At 38.5% G+C, this 22,031-nt stretch overlaps 3 protein-coding genes across 4 annotated transcripts; 2 read left to right on the forward strand and 1 right to left on the reverse strand.

The window, feature by feature from the left end:
- Positions 1-212: 212 nt before the first annotated feature.
- On the forward strand, positions 213-6,623 carry ppm1g (protein phosphatase, Mg2+/Mn2+ dependent, 1G). Its single transcript, XM_043255905.1, has 10 exons — positions 213-725; positions 949-1,018; positions 1,637-1,722; positions 1,998-2,121; positions 3,082-3,527; positions 4,118-4,246; positions 4,366-4,600; positions 4,697-4,826; positions 5,146-5,242; positions 5,517-6,623. Exons 1-10 carry the CDS (start codon positions 615-617, stop codon positions 5,703-5,705), a joined length of 1,617 nt encoding a protein of 538 aa, XP_043111840.1. The 5' UTR covers positions 213-614; the 3' UTR covers positions 5,706-6,623.
- A 1,912-nt stretch (positions 6,624-8,535) lies between these two features.
- si:zfos-1056e6.1 (uncharacterized protein LOC107988029 homolog) lies at positions 8,536-13,747 on the reverse strand. 2 transcript variants are annotated; one of them, XM_043254771.1, is made up of 10 exons: positions 13,609-13,747; positions 12,391-12,509; positions 11,987-12,054; positions 11,865-11,912; positions 11,717-11,781; positions 9,402-9,439; positions 9,260-9,339; positions 9,089-9,151; positions 8,772-8,822; positions 8,536-8,680 (listed from the first exon to the last, which is right to left on the reverse strand). In XM_043254771.1, exons 2-10 carry the CDS (start codon positions 12,455-12,457, stop codon positions 8,627-8,629), a joined length of 534 nt encoding a protein of 177 aa, XP_043110706.1. In that variant the 5' UTR covers positions 12,458-12,509; positions 13,609-13,747; the 3' UTR covers positions 8,536-8,626. The 2 variants fall into 2 exon arrangements, with proteins under 2 accessions (XP_043110706.1, XP_043110705.1); XM_043254770.1 differs by lacking the exon at positions 13,609-13,747 and having other exon boundaries at positions 12,391-12,684.
- On the forward strand, positions 12,926-21,030 carry LOC122356236 (adipocyte plasma membrane associated protein). The gene is made up of 9 exons (XM_043254766.1): positions 12,926-13,327; positions 13,689-13,805; positions 15,121-15,236; positions 15,496-15,588; positions 16,798-16,914; positions 17,123-17,297; positions 17,461-17,595; positions 18,428-18,620; positions 19,919-21,030. Exons 1-9 carry the CDS (start codon positions 13,236-13,238, stop codon positions 20,126-20,128), a joined length of 1,248 nt encoding a protein of 415 aa, XP_043110701.1. The 5' UTR covers positions 12,926-13,235; the 3' UTR covers positions 20,129-21,030.
- Positions 21,031-22,031: the final 1,001 nt, after the last annotated feature.

Raw genomic sequence — 22,031 nt, forward strand, 5'->3', positions numbered from 1 at the left:
GCCTGCGTCCCAGTGCGCATACTATCCGTCCTAAACTCTAGACGATATCAGTCGCTTTCAATGCTATTTAGGGCAGATAGTACAGACAGCACGCGCTTTGTGACGCAGGGTTAGTAAACGAAGGAAAACTAACAAATCACCCTCTGAGACGACTCGCTGCTTCCGAGTCATTCGAAACGAACGAATCGTTCACGTCGCTACACGAGCAGACTTCCGCTTCCGGTGCGCCTAAAGTCCGCCCTCTGTGAAATGGGTTTGCTGGTGAACTGTTGATTATGTTGACTCACACGTGTTGAGGGCTTTTCTGTGTTTTAAAAGAGACTTAAATCGAATCAGCAGCTATCCCCCCGGTCTTTAAAGCGAGTTCGCTCAGTTTGCGCCAGGACTGCGCTTTCATCCGTGATTGTTCAATCAGAAACTCCAGCAGCATCAGCAGCGTTAGCGGCTAACAGCAGCAGGGTAACACACCGGTTTGCTCTCATCTAAGGGCCACCGCGCTCTGAAATGTGACAAGTACCTGGTTTCCACAGACGTTTCACCCGTTTTTGAAGTCGGCGAACCGGATTTCTTTCGTATTACGCGCTTTTCTTTCACGAAACCTCATTACACGCATCATGGGGGCTTACTTGTCTCAACCCAACACGGAGAAGACCACGAGCAACGGCGGGAGTGAGAGCATGCACTTCGGCTTCGCGGCCATGCAGGGCTGGCGAGTGTCTATGGAGGTAAATCGCACCGCTCCGTTTACTCTCCGTCGCTGCTGCTAATGAGATCTGCTTAGCCGGTGTAATTAACGCGTATTTGGTGTTCAACGCGTCCAGTCGTAAGTGTGAGCGTGTTAGTTCAGTAGTGTGTGTTGTTTTGTATGGCAGGGCTGGTTTTGGCGCCAGTGAGGTGAAAGCGACTCCCGCCTCTGGCTCCTGTTTTACGGCTTGTTTTGTTTCCTAGGACGCGCACAACTGCATCCCGGAGCTGGATGAGGAAACTGCGATGTTTGCGGTCTATGACGGGCATGGAGGTACACTGCTAACCTTTGTAGCCCACAACAAATTGTATTTGTTTACCTTCAAATATTTTTCCCATTTTTGTTAAAGCATATAAGAACCCTACTAAGAGTCAATACGTTATAGTATTGTAAGGGCAGACAAAGTGATAGTTCCCCCTCCTAAAAGTCAGTGGCCAGCAAAACAGTTCACCTCTTATTGTCCATAGATGAGTTATATAGGTTAGAACAACATGATGGAGGGTTTTGTTTTTGTTTTTTTACCACAAATTAAAACTATTTACTCACCCTTAAGTTGTTCCAAATGCAAATTAGCTGCTTCTTTTTTCTCGAACACAAGAAATTATTTTAAAGAATATGGGTAAACAATTACCATTGTCTTCAGTAGTAAAAACACTGTGGTAGCCGTTAACTCTTTGGTTATTCTTCAAAAAATATTGGTGGTTCTTCAAAAAACACAGTTTTGGGTGATCTATCCCTTTAAAAATCTCCTCTTGTGCTGAATTGTACAGTAGATAAAATCATTTCTGGGTGAATACTCCAGAATAAGGTGAAAATGGCGCGTTGTTTTCAAGAGCAATTTATGCATTTGATAGTTTCTTATTGTGAGAGTCTGTTCCTGTGTATGTCCAGGTGAAGAGGTTGCTTTGTATTGCTCCAAGTACTTACCTGACGTCATTAAAGAGCAGAAGGCGTATAAGGATGGCAAACTGCAGAAGGTAACTTTCACTTCACCTCTTATGCGCTTGTGCTCATCTGATTGTCACCGGAAATCAGTTTGTGCCCGCTATAATCTTTCGACTGTGGTATTTTGGTAGTTCATATGTGCCAAGCTTGTAAATATAATCGTTCTGATTTGATACGAAGACGGCAGGATTCTGCAGAAAATCAGTGTTTTATTGTCGTTAATGTCTCTCACGCATCTTTCCGTAGTCTAATTAGATTATCTTATCTAAAAGTGATCGCTCTGTGTTGCTTTCTTTCACATTCCCAGGCTCTGGAAGACGCGTTCCTAGCTATAGATGCCCGAATCACCACCGAGGAAGTCATCAAGGAGCTTGTTAAGATAGCTGGGCGTCCTCAGGAAGAAACAGAAAAAGTAGCAGATGAAGATGACGGTTAGTGTTGGGGTTTTATATACTCTTGTCCTTTAGCCACAGGAGCTGGAAAGGCGTTATTGTCATTTCTGAAGCCCTGTTGGAAGTTATAAGATGCTTTCGAAGTGCCTTTTATTATTATTTTTTAATAACATTTTTATTGGTGTGTATTCAGTCTTCCTTGTGGAGTTTCCTAAGGGCTTCATCTCATAAAATTGATATCAACTTAATATTGATAGACCACCATTCTTTAAAGATTGCCATTATATTTGTTTAAATGGTGTAAAGTTACTTTGCAACGTGTTAGTAGCTAGCACTTGTGATGTGAAATCATGAGAGTTGCCGATAGTGAGCCCTAATAAGTTTATTTTATTTTTAAGTCAGTTTTGTCACCTTGGGCCGGTTGCTCAAAAGTAATCTGATCATATTTTGGCCATTTTAAATGGGTCGTTAAAAAGAAAATAAGGATTGTAAATTTGGATTAGGTGTCTTGATTTCGATCTTGACTAAATCCTCAGGTTGTTATTCAAAATGGTTTAGTAAGACTGGGAAACTTTTGATCCGAATACAGGATTATTTTGGTCCTAGCAGGTCTAAAAAATACAACATCCCCCCCTTTTGTAATTTTAATTTAATGTAAATTATTTTTATTTTTCACAATCAACAGGACCAGTCAGAAGAAGTTATGTGTAAATGCAATGCATAACTAGAAAGCAAAGTAAGTGTTAAGAGCCCCCGTAGAGCACTAATAATTGGAAATCTGAAACGGTGTGTATCTTGATCAGAGTGATCCAATCCAATTTTGCTTTAGAAAAAAATAAGAGATGGTTTACCTACTCCTAGATGGCAAAACACGGGATTTCCAGACCATTCTGATAAAAATGTAACTCTTTGAACAACTCTTTGTTGTAACTCTTTGCGCCCGTGTTGTAAACTGCAACGATTTAACTGCTAGAAATGAATGTTGACCCTTTTTGTTAGTTGATAATGAAGAAGCCGCTCTGCTGCATGAAGAGGCCACCATGACAATCGAGGAGCTGCTTAGCCGCTTCGGACAGAACCAAAACAAAAATGCCAAAAAGCCGTGTCCGGGTGCCTCTAAAGAGCCTGAGGATGGAGAGAAATCTCACGCTGAGAAGGGAATCAATGGTGAGACGGACAGCGGGGCATCTGAAGCCGACAGCAACGGGAAGAAAGCCGCCGGGGCTGGAGATGCGGCCGGAGGCTCCAAGATGAGGGCCTGCAGGCGGGCGGCTGCGTCCGGCGGCGGCTCTGCGTCTGATGGAGCCGCTGAGAAGTCTGGGGATGCTGGTCCTTCCTGCTCCTCGTCTGCTGCTCCCGCTCCAGGCAGTGCCAAGTCCAAGTTCTTTGAGGACAGCGAAGAGTCGGAGGAGGGGGAAGAGGAAGAGGATGGAAGTGAGGAAGAGGTGAGGGGATAAATCTAGGGCTTTCGGACAGTTAAGCACCAGGTGTGTGTGATGGATCTGGGTTACTTGCATTTTAGGTTCAATCTCAAATACAGTTGACCTGTTAATTGGAGAGTCCACTGCTTACTAGCTGATATGGCAAAACAAATTACTAAAATATCAATAACTGACCCCAAACCCTTCGTGTTGCATTTTTAAAACTCTCTTCATAACCATCATTGGTGATCTCTGGAGTGGTGTTATAATAACTTTAAACCATTTGTTTGTAATAATGTTAAAATTTCCTGTTCATTGAAGAATCCTAAGGAAAGATGCATCAACGTACCAAAATGTTTTCAATGCTGAAAACCTTTTTTGATCATGTTGCCATATTACTGCTGTGGTGTTTCATCAAACAGAAATTACTAATGAAACCACTGGTCATTCTAAATATGGCCCAATATATGCTGTGTACCTAGTGCTTTTTTCAAAGATACTTTTTTTTTTTTTTTTTTTTTTTTTTTAATAATACTTTCTGCCACGTAATCAAGTACTGCTTTCCACTCAAGTGACATCTATTTATCATTGTAACTGTTTTTGTTGTGTGATAGGACTGCAGTGAGGAGGATGGTGAGAACAGCAGTGAGAACGATGAAGAGGATGACACTGAAGAGGGAGAGGAAGAGGACAGTGATGAAGAGGAGGAAATGTGCTTGCCAGGCATGGACGGAAAAGAGGAGGTTAGCACGTGGCCTCTGATATGTGGTCAATTGTGGAAATGTAGTGTTTATTAATGAAATGAAGCATGTGATCATGTTTCATATTGAATCATGTTTTATATTTTTCTTGCGTTATTCAGCCAGGTTCAGACAGTGGCACCACTGCCGTAGTTGCTCTTATTCGAGGGAAGCAGCTCATCGTGGCTAACGCTGGAGACTCCAGATGCGTGGTGTCTGAAAAGGGAAAGGCAGTGGACATGTCCTATGACCACAAGCCCGAGGACGAGCTGGAGCTGACCAGAATAAAGAACGCTGGGGGGAAGGTGACGATGGACGGCCGCGTCAACGGAGGCCTGAACCTCTCCAGAGCCATTGGTAACGCCGCTGATTTATCTCGGCAGATGCTCGATACGGCACGCTTCCTTTTTTTGATTAAGAACCGCAGAAAACATTGTCACCGTTTTCTTGTAGGTGATCACTTTTATAAAAGGAACAAGGCTCTTCCTCCGGAGGAACAGATGATCTCTGCTCTACCTGATGTCAAAGTCCTGACTCTTAATGAAGACCATGAGTTTATGGTTATTGCCTGTGATGGCATTTGGTAAGACTAATAACTTAATATAACTAACACGATTGTCCAGATTCAAAGCTTGATACAGCCCGTGCTTAAAACATAAAAGCTGTAAATGTAGTTCATGATGTTTGCTAGTAATAAAACCTAAAATTGTTGTAAGCGAATGATTCAAGATCATAAGAAATGCAGTTTCTATAATGAGCTGATTAAAATTTTTGAAACTAACTCTTTAAACAATGAAGTATGTGTGTGTGTGTGTATATAAAATGACAATATAAAAACATGATTTTTAAAAGAAAAAAGTTAAGTTTTTGCAAATAAACTCTTCGTTTGTCTTTGTTTAAAGGAACGTGATGAGCAGTCAAGAAGTGGTGGACTTTGTAAATGAGAGATTGAAAACTGAGACCGGTAAAAACAGACCCCTGTCTGCCATTATTGAAGAGGTAAATACTGGAAAGTGTTTGAGCTAAAATGATTTCAGAATTGTATTCAAAATGTGGGGATTTTTTTGTTTAAGCATAGTTGTGTGTAACGGAAGTAATTTCTAAACATGTGATCGATTTGTACATTTCAAAATAAAAGTTCTTGACAAAACATTCAAATGAAATGGATTTAAAGGTTGTTGAATTTAATAGACTTGTAGCCTTTAGAACCAAGAAAAAAAAATCAGTCAGCTTGCTAAAAAGTTTTTTTTTTTTTTTTTTTTTTTCCGTGTAGCTGCTGGACCACTGCTTGGCACCGGACACTTCAGGAGATGGTACAGGATGCGACAACATGACCTGTATAATTATCACCTTCTCCCCACACCTCGGGAACAACGTAGAAGTGAGCACCAAGAAGCGGAAGCCAGAGGACACGGCGGCGGAGGAAAACGGCAACGACAGCAAAAAACCCAAAACTGAATAGAAGAGCAGTCGCTGGAGGTGCTGGTTATTTTGAGGACACTTTCCCCTTTGAATTCAGACCACTGGGAAAATTTTAAAGAGAGCTCCATAAGAAAGAGCCTTTTAGTTTTAAACAATTCAAAGACGCAAGCAACTAGAACTGTTAACCCAGACCATTTGTTCTTTGTTTTTTTGTTTTTTTTCTGTTCTGATTTGTTTAATACTCGTGTGTAAGTGATAAGTGAATGAACGAAGCTCAGTATGGTAGCCGAGGTGATGAGTCGGTGTACTCCTGATCCCGTTTTGTCCACCGTACCCTTGTTTATGTACATAGTGTTTTTCCAGTAACCGTCAACTTGATTTGGATGCTCTTTTTGTTACTTTCAGTAGTGGATTATTGTGTCAGTATTTGTGACCCCTTTTTTTTTTTTCCCTGAACACCAGTACGTATACTGATCAAATACATTTTTAAATTTTTTTTTTGTTAAAAGATGCCTGTCTGTTTTGTTTTGTTTTTTTTCCCCCCCTGATGAAGCCAGGGCCCACAATAATCCCGTCGAAATGCTCTCAGACGCTAAATTACATTCCTTTCTCTCTTGTTTCTTGTTAGTGATTCAGAACAACTTTCGTTTGGGTCATTGATCCTAATGTCTGTAATAAGTCGGCTTCTTTATTTTTGATCAGAAGGCTGACATTGGGGTCAATGTTTTAATTGGTAATAATTCAATAAACTTCAGTTATAGAGTTGGAAGTCCTCACTGCTAAATAGTTTTTTCATTGTCCTCGGTCTTGAAGCGTCCATCTAATTCATTAAGGTTTATATACGACGTATTTTTGAATATATATTTTGGTACTTTTTCAGAACATCTTGGTGGGTTGTACGGGGAAGTCATTGCTCAGAACTACAACTTTTTCTGTACCAATAAACAAGTGGAGACAAGTACAGCGATGCTGGGTTTTTTTTGGGAATTGGGCTTTGTTCAAGCAACGAAATGTCTGTCTGCTGTCTTCTGTGTAGATGTTAGTAATCTGAACGCCAAAAATGACCCCTAATTTAGCACTAATACGTGCTGAGGTCTGTACAGAACAGCAGGCGACGTTAACATTGTGTAATGGTTCTGATACATGTGCCTTGTAAACTCTTAAACTTAAAAATAAACAATGACCAGTCACACAATTTGGCACAAATTCAAATTATATCCACGTTCCAAAAAATAAGAACGGACAAATGAAGTGTAGTTGTAAGCTACTCTAATACACCTAAACAAATTCAGCTATTGCTCTCCACATATTGCATCTCTAAAAAAATGTAATGTCAAAATCATTGGGGTTTTTTTTCTTATCAAAGTGATGTTGCAAAAATAAAACTAAAAATGTTCACAGGCCGAAAGCCGTTTTTGATCAACGGAGCATGTAAAAGAGGAGCGTTTTCTTTTTTTGTGTGTGTGTGTGCTTGAAAGGATGATGATGCAAGAGGAATGCAGAACCAAGTGGGAAAATGTAACGAACTCAAAAACTGAACTTGTAATAAGGTCTCTTAGCATAATCTGGCCTTTATGCTTTCCTTCGAGTCATTTTCTTCTGAGAATTAAGCGGGATGAAAACCAAGAAAGCGTCTCGGACGTGGCAAAAGCTTTTCAAAGAGTTCGTTTCGTCTCTCAACAGGAAGTTGCATGGATCGCACTGGATCACCTTAAGCACAATAACCTTTTGCGCAGCTCCTATTTGCGCAATGTGGACCTCTGGAAGTACATAATCAAGTCAGTTGTTTAGGATCTGCAGCGTCTGAAATGTGTTGGCGGTGGAGGAGGAAGGTTAGTGCTGGTAAATGTCAAATTATGTTAATTTCTGTCTTTATTAAGGCTGTTATGAATTCAAACACTGTGTGACGTAACGCACAAACTTGAAACGGAAGATGCTAACCTTTCCTTATTCCCCGCATCGTAATGACTAGGAATGCTCCCACGGTGAAAACCCTTTAGTGGACACGTATTTCACCCAATCCGAAAACATTTAAGAAGGTCGTCATCCATAGGAGTTAAACGAGATAGATTTGCCATGAACTTGTGCACTGAGAAGGGTCAGAACCATATACTGTGATATGGAGAACATACTAAACACTTTGAACTCGACAAAGGTGTCTTCATTAGCAAACTGTATTGGCTACTTTACTTCACAGATATTAATCACATACTTTCAATTTTTTTTTTAAATTTGATGCACCTTAAAGACATTTAAATGTAGCCCTTTTTTCAAAATTTGAAAAGTGGATTTAAATTTATTTCACGATTCCATCATTTTCTTTTTTTCTATACGTTCTGACCCCTTTAATCATTTTTTTGTTCTTAGAATCTTCACTGAATTCAGCTGTCAGTTATTTCAATGTAAAGCTCCATTTGATTGGGACAATCTCCCTTACTAGATTCATGTTTTTAATAAATCGTTTCCATCGGTGCTCTCGTTATGACGGCACCCATTCACTGCAGAGGAAGTGATGCAATGCTGCAATCAGACTCATCTACATCTTGACTGAGAGCGATTCTCTACATCTCTGAATACTGCGTGACCTTTGGCGTGAATCTAAAGAGGGGCTAAAAATCACAAAAACACCAACTGGATGAAAGCTTTCACAAAAACGGCTCAGAAAAGTGAAGCGTATTCTAAAGAAATCTCATGCAGCTTTTATCTGTATCACTCTTAAAGACAAAGGTGCTTCATGCAAGGACCTTTTAGTCAAGATGGTTCCATGAAGAATCTTTATCGTCTGAAGAACCTGTCTGTTTCACAAATCGTAGACGATTTGACATATGTAATGAAATCGCATTTGTGCATTTTAAACCTGGCCGCACACATAAAATACATGGTTTATTGATTCTCTACAGATACAAAACAAAAACTGAACTAGTCTCTAAGATGTGTATGGTCGTGTGAAACCGGCAGCATTCACCACAGCGGAGCTCTTCTCAACATCCCCTCCCAGCGATATGACTCGGCCATCTGAAACAAATAAACGTTATTTACGTGGCAAATGCAAATCACGTGACATTGCCTTATAACCGACCCCTACGCGAAACAGTTAGCGTTTTACCTGCATTCGTTTGTGAAGAAATACAAGCTTTTGATTCAGTAACTCAATGTCCTGCAATGAAAGTCACAAAATCATTCACTGATTGAATTAGAGTTTTTATTAGCACGTATCTGTACATAAAAAGCGCAGCCTATCCTCTTGAAGACTTGAAGTCTTTTGTGTACGTCCAGTCAAATGCTCTCTGTCTAGTAGGCCTCATCTGTGACGTGACTAAAGCCTCTCATGCTTAAAAACGAATGAGCAACATTCTGTTCCGAAACGAAAAACATCAAAGCCGGGAAGAAGACTGAGCTAAATATAGCTTCAGATCAGTTCACCTTTGTCAACCTTTCATGCTGTTTGAGCTTGATCTGAGGCAGCAGTTCTTCTAACCTTTCGATCTGAAGCGAGAGGAGACACGAGAGAGCAACGTTCATCGAGTCAGGTTTTGAAAAGGCGAATTTGTTTTACATTTAAAAGAGCGGTTTTAGCACCAGAGACGGCCTCACCCTTTTCCCGACGCTCTGCAGTCTCGACTTCAGGGTTTTATTGATGACGATCATGGGAATTCTTCTGGGTCTCGGGTTGACTGCAAAAAAAAAAGGGTTATTTTTGTTCGTGTGATAAACCTTGAGAATAAAAAAAGCTTACCATGCTGGTGGTTTTTGGCCACTTCGAGGACGTACGGCCTGGGTACAAAGATATGTATTTGTTTTTTCATTAGATCAGATTCGTAGAATATAAATGAAGCATCCTGCAGTGAATGGGTGCCGTGAGAAAGAGAGTCCAAACAGCTGATAAAAACAGTATAATGATCCACAAGTAACCCGCTCCGCTCCAGTCCATCAGAAACAAATACAGCATTAAAGGCATTTTAACTTAATTTAAACTGTTGCTTCTGGCAGAAATAGTCTATAATATAAAATCCATATTTAATGCTTCCTCCTGTGAGTAAGTCTGAATCGGGAAAGAAATATGCGAATATCAAACATCAAGTGAAAACAGTCCTAAACAAATATATATTGTGTTTTGAAATGAAAGGACAACAGGAGATGGACTTTTTTTTTCACTGAAGGAAGCGTTTATTGTGGATTACAGACCCGAAGCAATCTGGCCAGAAGCAAATGTTCAGACATCCCGATGGATTTGTTTCGTACAAGCTGTTCGTCTCCCAAGATGTTACCTGACGGACTGGGGTTGTGTGGGTTACTGCGTTTTCATCGGATGTTGGGTCTCTCGTTCTGACGGCACCCGTTCACTGCAGGCTAGAGGATGTAAGGTGATGTAAGGATACGTTTCTCTACATCTGGTCAAGAAACAAACTAATCAACATCTTGGATGGCCTCGGGCCATTTTAATTTTGGAGATGAGCTATTTTTTTTTACCCAAGGCAAACATGTAGCATGCCAGGCATTTTTGTAAAATATACTGTACTTCAGCATGTGTGGTAAATGTGCAATATTTACAGCTACTGGCATTCAATGATTTGACAATATATTTAAATTTATCGAGTCAGTTCAAGTGTACAGTGCATCCGGAAAGTATTCATAGCGCTTCACTTTTTCCACATTTTTTTTATGTTACAGCCTTATTCCAAAACGGATTAAATTCATTTATTTCCTCAAAATTCTACGCACAATACCCCATAATGACAAGGTGAAAAAAGCTTTTTTGAAATTGTTGCAAATTTATTAAAAATAAAAAACCTGAAAAATCACATGTACATAACTATTCACAGCGTTTGCCGTGAAGCTCTAAATTGAGCTCAGGTACATTCTGTTTCCACTGATCATTCTTGAGATGTTTCAGCAGCTTAATTGGAGTTCACCTGTGGTAAATTCAGTTGATTGGACATGATTTGTAAAGGCATACACCTGTCTATATAAGGTCCCAGGGTTGACAGTGCATGTCAAAGCACAAACCAAGCATGAAGACAAAGGAATTGTCTCGAGGCACAAGGCTGGGGAAGGTTACAGAGAAATTTCTGCTGCTCTGAAAGTTCCAATGAGCACAGTGGCCTCCACCATCCGTAAGTGGAAGATATTTGGAACCACCAGGACTCTTTCTAGAGCTGGCCGGCCATCTAAGCTGAGCGATCGGGGAGAAGGGCCTTAGTCAGGGAGGTGATCAATAACCCGATGGTCCCTCTGTCTGAGCTCCAGCGTTCTTCTGTGGAGAGAGGAGAACCTTACAGAAGGACAACCATCTGTGCAGCAATCCACCAATCAGGCCTGTATGGTAGAGTGGCCAGACGAAAGCCACTCCTTAGTAAAGGGCACATAGCAGCCTCTGAAGGAGTCTCAGACCATAAGAAACAAAATTCTCTGGTCTGATGAGACTAAAATTGAACTCTTTGGAGTGAATGCCAGGCGTTACGTTTGGAGAAAACCAGGCACCGCTCATCACCAGGCTAATACCATCCCTACAGTGTAGCGTGGTGGTGGCAGCATCATGCTGTGGGGATGTTTTTCAGCAGCAGGAACTGGAAGACTAGTCAGGATAGAGGGAAAGATGAATGCAGCAATGTACAGAGACCTCCTGAATGAAAACCTGCTTCAGAGTGCTCTTGACCTCAGACTGGGGCGACGGTTCATCTTCCAGCAGGACAATGACCCAAAGCACACCGCCAAAATATCAATGGAGTGGCTTCACAACAACTCGGTGAATGTCCTTGAGTAGCCAAGCCAGAGCCCAGACCTAAATCCTATTGAACAGCTCTGGAGAGATCTGAAAATGGCTGTACACCGTCGCTTCCCATCCAACCTGATAGAGCTTGAGAGGTACTGCAAAGAGGAACGGGCAAAAATTCCCAAAGACAGGTGTGCCAAGCTTGTGGCATCATATTCAAAAAGACTTGAGGCTGTAATTGCTGCCAAAGGTGCATCAACAAATTATTGAGCAAAGGCTGTGAATACTTATGTACATGTGTGTTTTTTTTTTTAACTTGTTTAAAAAGACGTACTTACATTTGCTTGCTGTTTGGTGGCATGCAGGAATTTAATGGAATTAGACATCCTCGATTATTTCGTATCTGCAAATTGATTGCTAAATTATTTCATTTCACACAAATATGGAGCAGACAGTAAAACACCACAGGACGGTCATGCAAAATACCTTGAGTATCGTCTGAGAAGTGTCAAGCCTGAAAGAATGAGCTAGTATCTGTAAAGAGACACAATGCTCGTTTAGTACACAGCCTGTATTAAATCTAACCCAAGAACTAGTCAATAACGCACTTGTTTTATGCTGGTCGCTTGGGCTCCACTCGGAATGTGAACCTCCCGGAGAGCTATGATCCTGTTATCTGCAAATGTGCGTGTGATTTGTATGTCAAAAAATAAAAAAGGGCAATCATTCAAAGCCGTAGTCAAAACTAGAGTAACTGCCTTGCGCTGTCAGATGCACCTGTTGCTCTCTATCCATCTCAACTGATTTTACAACAGCGTCCACAAGGCTAAGCTAATTACTTTTCACCAATTTAGCACATTTTTCCAATTTACAAAAAACAAAGGTGGTGACAAAAAGGCAGACGAGAGAAATTCTACGGCAAACCTGTTCACGTTACCATGGCAACCACAGGATGCTGCCCGCTGTTTAACTAACTACAGTTCAGACAGAATATTAAAAAGATGAGACCAACCGTTGAGATCGAGCCTCTTGAGGGCGATCCAAACAGGACGAATGTTTTCCGTATTAAAAAAAGCCATCGGAGGATCCGCACGCACCTCTCCGTCCAGAATCAGGCGAGGGCTGGTTGTGCTTTAACCAGCGGTGTGAAGACAGAAACCATAAAACCATATAAAAAGTATATTTTTCATAACTAAAGCCAACATTTTAATAAAATGTTATTTTTTTTACTATTAAAACATTGATGAATGTAGAACAACTACAATAGACTACATTTCTAAATTAAAGCACAGATAAGGAGTATAAATGATGACTGATGAGTTGTAAAATATAAGAAAAATCTATGGATTTATATATATATATATATATATATATATATATATATATATATATATATATATATATATATATATATATATATATATTTTTTTTTTATTTTTTTTTACTATGTATGTTTTTGGGTGTTTGTACAAGCGCATCATTACGTTAATTTTGATTTTCACTTTCTAGATATAGCCGTTTTATCTGTACATACATTGCCACGTAGTTTTCCTTAAATGTTTGTGTTTACTTGTTTGTTTACCAGCCCCGAATTAATTAATTAACAAAATGTCTGTACGTGACTTTAAATTTGAAAAGCGGCCCGAGTGTCCCTCTCAACGGTTCTTGACGTTTCTCGGCTCACACGTCACTGCCGTCGCTCGAGACTCGCGCACGTTATGAACTGCGCTGGATTTGGGATGTAAGGTTAGCGAATAGATGCGTCGTTCGTCGGACCAGCTTTTATTCTGCTCGAAGCCTTGCTGAACGTAGCTGCGAACGCGGAGGAAGAGAGAAAGACGACGCGACAGCAGCAGGATGAATGAGTCCGAGGGACTGCGGTTCAGGAGGTTGAACAGACCTCAGATAATTACAGACGAAACCCATGAACCACAGTACAAAACCACGAGGTGAGATGAGTGACACCAGACCACCCGGGAGCTGAAAAAATAAGCTTTCCATTGATGTATAGTTTGTTAGGATAGGACAGTATTATTAACTATTATGAGGGAGCAAAAAAAAAATCTAAATACTGAGAAAATCGCATTTAAAGTTGTCTGAATTACGTTCTTAGCGATGCGTATTACTAATCAAAAATATATTTTAATATATGCACGGATATATCTTCATGGAGCGTGATCTTTACTTAATGTACCAATGGTTTTTGGCATAAAAGAAAAATCTAATGTACCCATGCAGCGTATGGTTGGCTGTATCTCCAGGCTGTTCGCATTTAACTCATCTTCTGTGTTGCCTTTTTGTGTGTTTCAGCACTTACAGCGGGAAGGTGTTTCGTGTGACCTTACTGACGCTGGTGGCTTTCCTGTTCTTCCCGCTGCTGGTGGTGGTCTTCCTGTTGGAGTCCCCCATCCAGCCGGAGGTGTTCAGGTGAGCCTTCTGCTCTCGTCAAGATCTGAATGTTCCTGTCACGCTTTCGCACTGCTCGGATAGAAATGACTCGGATTGATTTGTGGTGTAAAGCGTGTACAACAGGATGTTACTCATGCAGCAATAAGCGCGAATGCTCATGTGATGATCTATGAGGAAAACAGTTGGGACGTTGTGTCAGACGGCGTTCCTCGGCAATGCCGGTTGTACGTCTTATTACAAAACACCAGAAAATGACCTCCTGTAAAATCCCGTTGCCAAGCTGGAAATGTTGCAATCCAAAAGAAGACCTATTTCAGCTTTAATGGTTAAACGGCAACTACTTTTTCCCCAATTTTTGTTCAGATCTTTTAATAATTGGGTCCTTTCATTATTTTTTTTAAAGGGACCTTAGGCACTAAAGTCTGTGGTGATTTATACCGACTCCAAAGACGTCAGCGCCTTAAAAGTTTCCCTAACCCTTAAGATTCTTTAGTATTATAGATTATTACATTATCACTTTTATTTAGAATTAGCTTTCATTTTTGTTTTCAATTACAAAAATCTCAGAAAAATTCAGAAATAGTTTACATTCATTAATAAAGTACTAAAAAAGTTAATCTTCTCAATATTTATAATTTTTTTGTTGCTGACTTTTGACCTTTTTTGTCCAATATTAAAATACCATTAAAGCATGTAAAAACGTTATCGATCCCAATATTTATATATTTTTTACTTTATTTTTATTATATATCCTTTTTATTTTTTTGTCTAATATTAAGATTAATTTCAAGCTTATTTCAATTACAGAAAACTATTTTTATACTAGAGTTATCTAATATAAATGAAACCTGGTATGCCGGCTAGTAAAGATGATGTGGCTCTTGAGGTTACTCATTTAAATTTAAATTGAATTGACATTTACAAATAATTGTTTGTTCCTGAGACAAGACAAATGACTTCAGCAGACCGTTTTTAAAGATTTTTTGGTGTTTCACAGACTGAGCGAGAAAAAATGAAGACGCAGTTTTCATATTTCACCGTTTCTTTAGTGCTGATGGGAAACCTCTTTAATAATTCTTTTCAATCCGATCCATTTTATTCGCAATTGTTCTGATCTGATCAGTGTTCTTGACAAAATCCAATATAAATATTCATCTTAAGCCCCTCGGTGCTTTCTCATTTCTCTCTTCGTTCTGACAATAGTTAATAATTGATGCCTCTGCAGTTGATATGTAGGGCATTTCAGCTCCTGCAGTCTTCTCCCGTAAGAGCTCTATTAATTTCAGTGCAAACATTTTTGTTTTTTTCCCTCTCTCTTGTGTTTAATAATTAGTCTCGGCGAGCCGCCTCTGATGACCGGCTGTTACGAGCCCAACCTAAAGCTCAGGCAGGCAGAGCGGCTGTTTGAGGAGCGTCTTGTCGGCCCAGAGTCCCTCGCTAACATCGGAGGTCAGTATTTAGAGCGCAGTGCAGTCGAAGCACGACCTTTCACCCAGTTGGTCTGACTGCTGACTGTAGAGTCGACTGTAGGGCCGTGCGGTTGATTAGGTGGTTTTGCGTTGCGTTCTTGCGCGCCCGGACAACGGGAAGATCTTAAGACGTAAAAAAATATTACAAAAATTGAAAGAAAAGATTATTATGACATATGTAATTACAAATATGCATTGATGGCAGCATGTGTTGTTTCCGAATCGTTCTTGTTTTGCAGATGTTTTGTACACTGGGACCGCTGACGGAAAGATTGTCAAAATCGAGGGACGGAGCATTCATGTGTTAACAACACTTGGCAGGCCACCGTGTGGTGAGAAACACTCGAGCATTTCCTCAAACTCTTTGTAATGCGGGATTTCAACATGAGTGACCTTGGTGTTTGAAACACTCGGGTTCGTGGTTTTGTTGCACAAGCCATGAATCTTTGTAACTCTTAGGAACCTTTAACCTTTAACTCTTTGTTTTAGGTTCTTTTTTTTTTTTTTTTTTTAGTTTTGGATCATCTGTTGGTGATCATTTTTATCATTTCTTATTTGATATGTATTGATATATGTTGAAATTATGAGCACCATGTGAATTATGAATGGTGCGTGCATGTATAAATATTATAAAAATATAGTATTTTTTATTAGAACTCAAAATAAAAAATTATGTATTCAAATCTTTTTTTTAAGTACTTTAAGATATATACATGATATATACAAGATATATTCGCACACACACATATATATAGTTTTTACGTATGACTGTCCTTTTTATGTTTATGTATCTTTAAATACATTCTAAGTTTTATGTTTATATGTAAAATATAATTAAGATGAAATAATTAATAAATAATATAATTACAAATAAATAAATAATAAAAATAATTAAGAAATAATTAGATGAATATAAAAATAGACATGTATATATAAGATGAAATAATTAATAAATAATATAATAATAAATAGATGAATATAAAAATAGATGTGTGTGTGTGTATATATATATATATATATATATATATATATATATATATATATATATATATATATATATATATATATATATATATAAAAACATAATACACACATGTATATAGTATTGTTTTTGTTAATTTAATAATGTATTTTGTTTATTTCACTGGTGCTTTACATTAATGCATGTAAAGCAGACGTACATTCATTTAAAACATTAAAGCCCTGCATAGAGATGTACAGAGTGTAGTTTTATGAAAACATGAAAGTACAGTTTTATGACAGTAGGACAGGCTTCTGATACGGTGGACATGCTCCTTCCTGTAGCACGGCGGTGTTAAAAACCGCTGACTCGGTGAAAACAAACAAAGTGTGCTCAGAATTTTAATCGTCGACTAGCTAAAGCATTTTATTCCATCAGACGCATACGGGTTATTCAACAACAGCAGCTTTATATAATAACTGCTAGATGTTGATTCGTTAAAATAATTCCAATGTGTAATTAATTGCTATTATCGTTAGTGTTGGGGTATCGGTCAAGTGACTTGTTTCCTGATTCAAAGGCTCTCGAGAGTATGAACACACTTGTGGACGTCCCCTGGGAATCCGCGTGGGGCCCAACGGCACCTTGTTTGTATCCGATGCCTATTTGGGACTGTTTGAGGTCAATCCTGTCACAGGTAATGAACGGGTATCCACATGTTCTGCTTTAAGAATTCACTACTCAATAATGAGAAATGCACGTTTTCTCATTATTCATTCACCTGCCTGTTTTTTCTGTCCTTTTTCCCCCAATGGAACACAATTGGGGCATCTTCACTCCCATCATCCAAATGGGTTTTAAAACAAACAAAGAAAAGCAGTGCTCTGTCTCTTTTTGCCGTTTAGGTGAGGTTAAGTCTCTGGTGAGCACAGGGAAGATGGTTGGAGGTCGCCGCCTGGGCTTTGTCAATGATCTGGATGTAACTCAGGATGGGAAGAAGCTGTACTTCACCGACTCCAGCAGCAGATGGCAGCGCAGGGACTTCATGCACCTGATCATGGAAGCCACGGCAGATGGACGGTAACTGGGACGTGAAAAATGCACTGGCACATCTGATTTTCACGGGTTTTTGCGCTTCACTGCATTATTATTTGAACATTGTGCACTGCTCGAATCACTGATCGGTTTCATAGGGAACGATGTTTTCAAACAGTGACTGACGCCGTTCATTTGGTTGTTTCAGCGTTCTTGAGTATGACATGGAGACTAAGGAGGTGACTGTAATGATGGAGAACCTGAGGTTTCCCAACGGCATCCAGCTCTTCCCTGATGAGGAGTCTGTTCTGGTGGCCGAAACCACAATGGCCAGAATAAGGAGGTGACTTTCGGAGACATATATATATATATATATATATTTATTTTACTCAAAAGATAGAATGTTATTATCCCAGAACTATAGCAAAATATTCATTTTCTGTTTAGGAAATTGAGAAATATTTTATTATTATTAATGATGAAAACGTTTTTTGGGAACATATGTTTTATCATTCTTTATTGAAGTAAGCAAAATTATAAAAATTATAATTATAAAAGTCTACTTTTGATCAATGTAATGTATCCTTGCAGAATTGAAAAAGTTATTTATTTTTTTTTTTTTTTTTTTTTTTTTTTTTTTTTTGTCATGGTTTCCACAAATGTTTTCATAAGCAGTACAACTGTTTTAAACGACAATGATAATAATAACAATTATGTAAAACTTTCAGTTTCTCCTTTTTGGGCTTCTCCCGTCGCTTCTTTATCTCCTCTCACAGCTGGATTCATGAATTACGTAGCGTTCGTTCGCTGCTCTTGATGACTTGTGTCTGCTCAAGGCGCAGGCCGTTCTCCTTACCTGGATAAATGATGAGTGCATGCAGTTGCCAAGGCAACGGGCTCCATCATTAAGCTTGCTGTGTGGAGAGATGCATAGCTTGTTTCTCTTACTAAAGCGAGTGTGGTCTCACTGCAGCAGAAGCTTTAATATTAATGCACTGTATGCCGGCGCTCGTCCGGTTAACTCTTGCTCTTCTCATAGATTGACTGAGGGTTGCTGATGAACTGAATGCTAAATTGTTACATTGAAAACGACTCTAACGTTGATAGCTTTATGGGTTTAACTGATATATCGCTCTGTCACTGCTGCATGTTGAATATTAGCTTTCTGTTCACAGAGTTCATGTGTCTGGTCTCAATAAAGGAGGTATGGATACATTTATAGACAACCTCCCTGGCTTTCCTGACAACATTCGGCGCAGTTCTTCAGGTGGATACTGGGTTGCCATGTCAGCGGTGCGACCTAACCCTGGCTTCTCCATGCTTGACTTCCTGTCTCAGAGACCCTGGTTAAAGAAGCTCATATTTAAGGTATAATTGTGAATGATTGTTATGTTAATTTTGCAAATGTTTAAATATTATGCTCTAATTTCAAATGACAAATATTTAAATGTCATATATATATATATATATATATATATATATATATATATATATATATATATATATATATATATATATATATATATATTAACTTTATTAACTTGCTTATATAATATATATATAATATGTGCTAATAAGCAAGTTAATGGTAGGAGTTGATCACTAAACTAAAGTGTTACCAGATATTTTTTTTTTTTTTTTTTTTTTTTTTTTTAAATGTAACTGTAAAATAATAAATAAATTACTTTTAAATAGACAAACAAGTAAACATTTATACAGTAGATGTTCATTTAACTTTTTGAGGTTGTTTTAAATGTAACAGCAAAAATCACTTAAAATTAAGTCTTTTTTTTTTTTTTTAAATGTACAACTGAATCGAAATTTACAGCCATGCCGTTCAACTATGTAGTTAAATATAATTGTAAAATAAGAAATAAATCACTTCAAATGGACAAATAAATAGACCGGCATTTATAGCTGTTTATTTCAGTTATGTTTAAAATGCAGTTAAATGTTTCGCCACTTTTCAAATGGACAAATAAATAGGCATTTGAACAATGTTTATTAAAATTGTTTAAAATGTAGTTTTACTGGTTTTAATGGTAATTCAAAATAAAAATCATATCCAAAATAAGTTTTTGTTTACATGTGTGTACTGTGTATATTTATTACGTATATATTAATACATTTACATGCAAGTGTATATATATATATATATATATATATATATATATATATATATATATATATATATATATATATATATATATATATATATATATATATATGAAAAATGTGATGTTTGTATATGCAATGTATATTTTCAAAATATATGCTGTATTTATATGTGCATAATAAATATACGCAATACTTGTTAAACATAACACTAAAATAACATGCATCAGTTTTTAAAGCAACAATTTATATAGTGTTTTTTAGTTCTTTTAAATTGAGCTAAATATAACACTAAAATAAACAGTTGAATATAATGCTAATCACAATTTCCATACAGTTTAATAAACAGCTTTTAATGTGTCAGTGTTGATTTTAAAACGGTCAAAAATGTATTTAAATGTAACCCTAACGAATACATCTCAGAAAGTCGGCAAACAGACATTAAATAAATCATAAAAATGCTGACATTTTGTTGCCCTCTACCCAGCTGCTTCTACCGCATTTCTACTGCAGATATATCTGTAAACTTGTCCGTGTTTGGCGTGTTTCAGCTCTTCAGTCAGGACACCCTGTTGAAGTTCGTGCCGCGCTACAGTCTGGTGGTGGAGCTGCAGGACGGAGGGACGTGCGTGCGCAGCTTCCACGACCCGCACGGCATGGTGGCGGCCTACGTCAGCGAGGCGCACGAGTACGACGGCCACCTGTACCTGGGCTCCTTCCGCTCGCCGTATCTGTGCAAGCTGGATCTGAGCAAAGTGTGAAGCGCGCCACGAGCCCGACAGATGCTCTGCTCGAGTCATTTCACCCTGGTTTCCAAACTAACAGATTTCCAAGCAATTAACGTTGGCAAACATCAACAAGAACACTTATTAGCATCTTCCATATTATAGTCAACACTGAACAAACGGAGCCCCTTCATTCGATGACCCTTTTCTTCATTTAGCTCTGGCAGACGCCTCTATTTTTGTTCCATTAACCCATGTGGGTAACTTTCTTTTTTTAGAGATGCGTGGTGCATAATAAGCTCTCTGGCAGGCTGTTTCTTATATCAAAAGATGTGCCATTACTATTTTCGTTTCTCCCCCTTGTGACAGAGATTATGCAGTTTCTGTACTTGTTTTATTTGCACCAAATGTCGTCTGGCTCTTAAAATAGAGCTGCCGAAGGTTTTTTTTTTTTTTTTTTTTTTTAAGGCGCTGTGATACGAAACAAGACGACTGGTAAAAACTCTAATAATTCCTGTGGGTGGATGCATAGAGATGCTGTTCGGGGGAAGCGAAAGGGTATCTTCATTTCACTATAAAAGAATCTCCACACAACTATAATTAACTCCGGCTTTAAAAACATCTGAATGTTTTGGTTTATTTTTTAATTGAGTGGTTGTTCTTACGTGTCATCATTATTTGTATATGTTGCTGAAATGAGATAAATGCTGCTGGCTTTATAGTATTTACCGCACCTTTACACACATGTGTTTTCCTTTCCTAATTTTATGATGTCTGTAAGAATGATCAGCAATAATGTCATATACGGCAACGGTGGTTCTCAGTCGGTGGATTGTGGCCACAGTGAGTGGGAAAAAACTGTGCTAAATGGAAATAATAAATAAAATTAATCAGTTATTCTTGCTTAGGGAAGCAAAATAAATGGGATTCAAGCAATAGTTCACTGAAATTGATCACCCTCTGGACATCCGAGATGTACATAAGTCTGTTTCTTCATTAAATCTGGAGAAATATAGCATGACACTACTTGCTCATTAATGGATCCTCTGCAGTGAATGGGTGCCGTCAGAATGAGAGCTGATTTAAAAAAAAAAAACAACGCCACAATAATCCACACGACTTTAGTCCATTAATTAATGTTTTGGAAAACAAAAGCTGCATGAAGCAAATCCATCAAGACCTTCAAACTTCAAATCGGCTAAAGTGGTCTTGTCTGAACCAGAAGAGAAATCTGCACAGATCAAGCTTCTGCAAACAAAACAGTTTCAACCCAATATATGATTGGATTTTAACGCGAGAGGGCGACGGGACTTTGAGGAAGCGTTATAGATTATGGATCGGTATTTTGACTAGAAGCAATGGTTTGAAGTGGCCTTCATGATGGATTTGTTTCTTACAAACATGCACTTTTCTCTTCACAAGACGTGGAGTATTGTGATTGTGTTTTTATCAGCCATTCTGACGGCACCCGTTCACTGCAGAGGGTCCAGTGGCGAACAAGTGATCTCACGCTAAACTACTACAAATCTGTTCTGATTAAAAATCGAGCTCACCTACATCTTGGGTAGACTTAGTTTGAGTACATTTCCTGTAGTTTAAACAATAAAGCATAATAGGTTTGATGGCCGTGAACTGGGCATGGAGTCAGTGTGACTTGCACTGATTTAAAATTTCTAATAAAAGTAAAGATTGTCGGTCTGGACGTTGTTAGTTAACTGAAACTAACTAATTTGTTGTCTATAAACATTTCAATGCGTTACATAAAAATACAATATAATGCTTAAACTAAAGTTCGGACTAATGTGTTGCTTTATTAAACATTCAAATATATTTACTGATAGTCACATATTCAAATGTACATCAATCACTGGTTTAACACAAAAGAATAAATGTTTTTTTTTTTATGATCACCGTTTCGAGTGCACTCCAAAACTGGCTT

The sequence above is a fragment of the Puntigrus tetrazona genome, chromosome 13 (genome assembly GCF_018831695.1).
Source record: "Puntigrus tetrazona isolate hp1 chromosome 13, ASM1883169v1, whole genome shotgun sequence".
Taxonomy (NCBI): domain Eukaryota; kingdom Metazoa; phylum Chordata; class Actinopteri; order Cypriniformes; family Cyprinidae; genus Puntigrus; species Puntigrus tetrazona.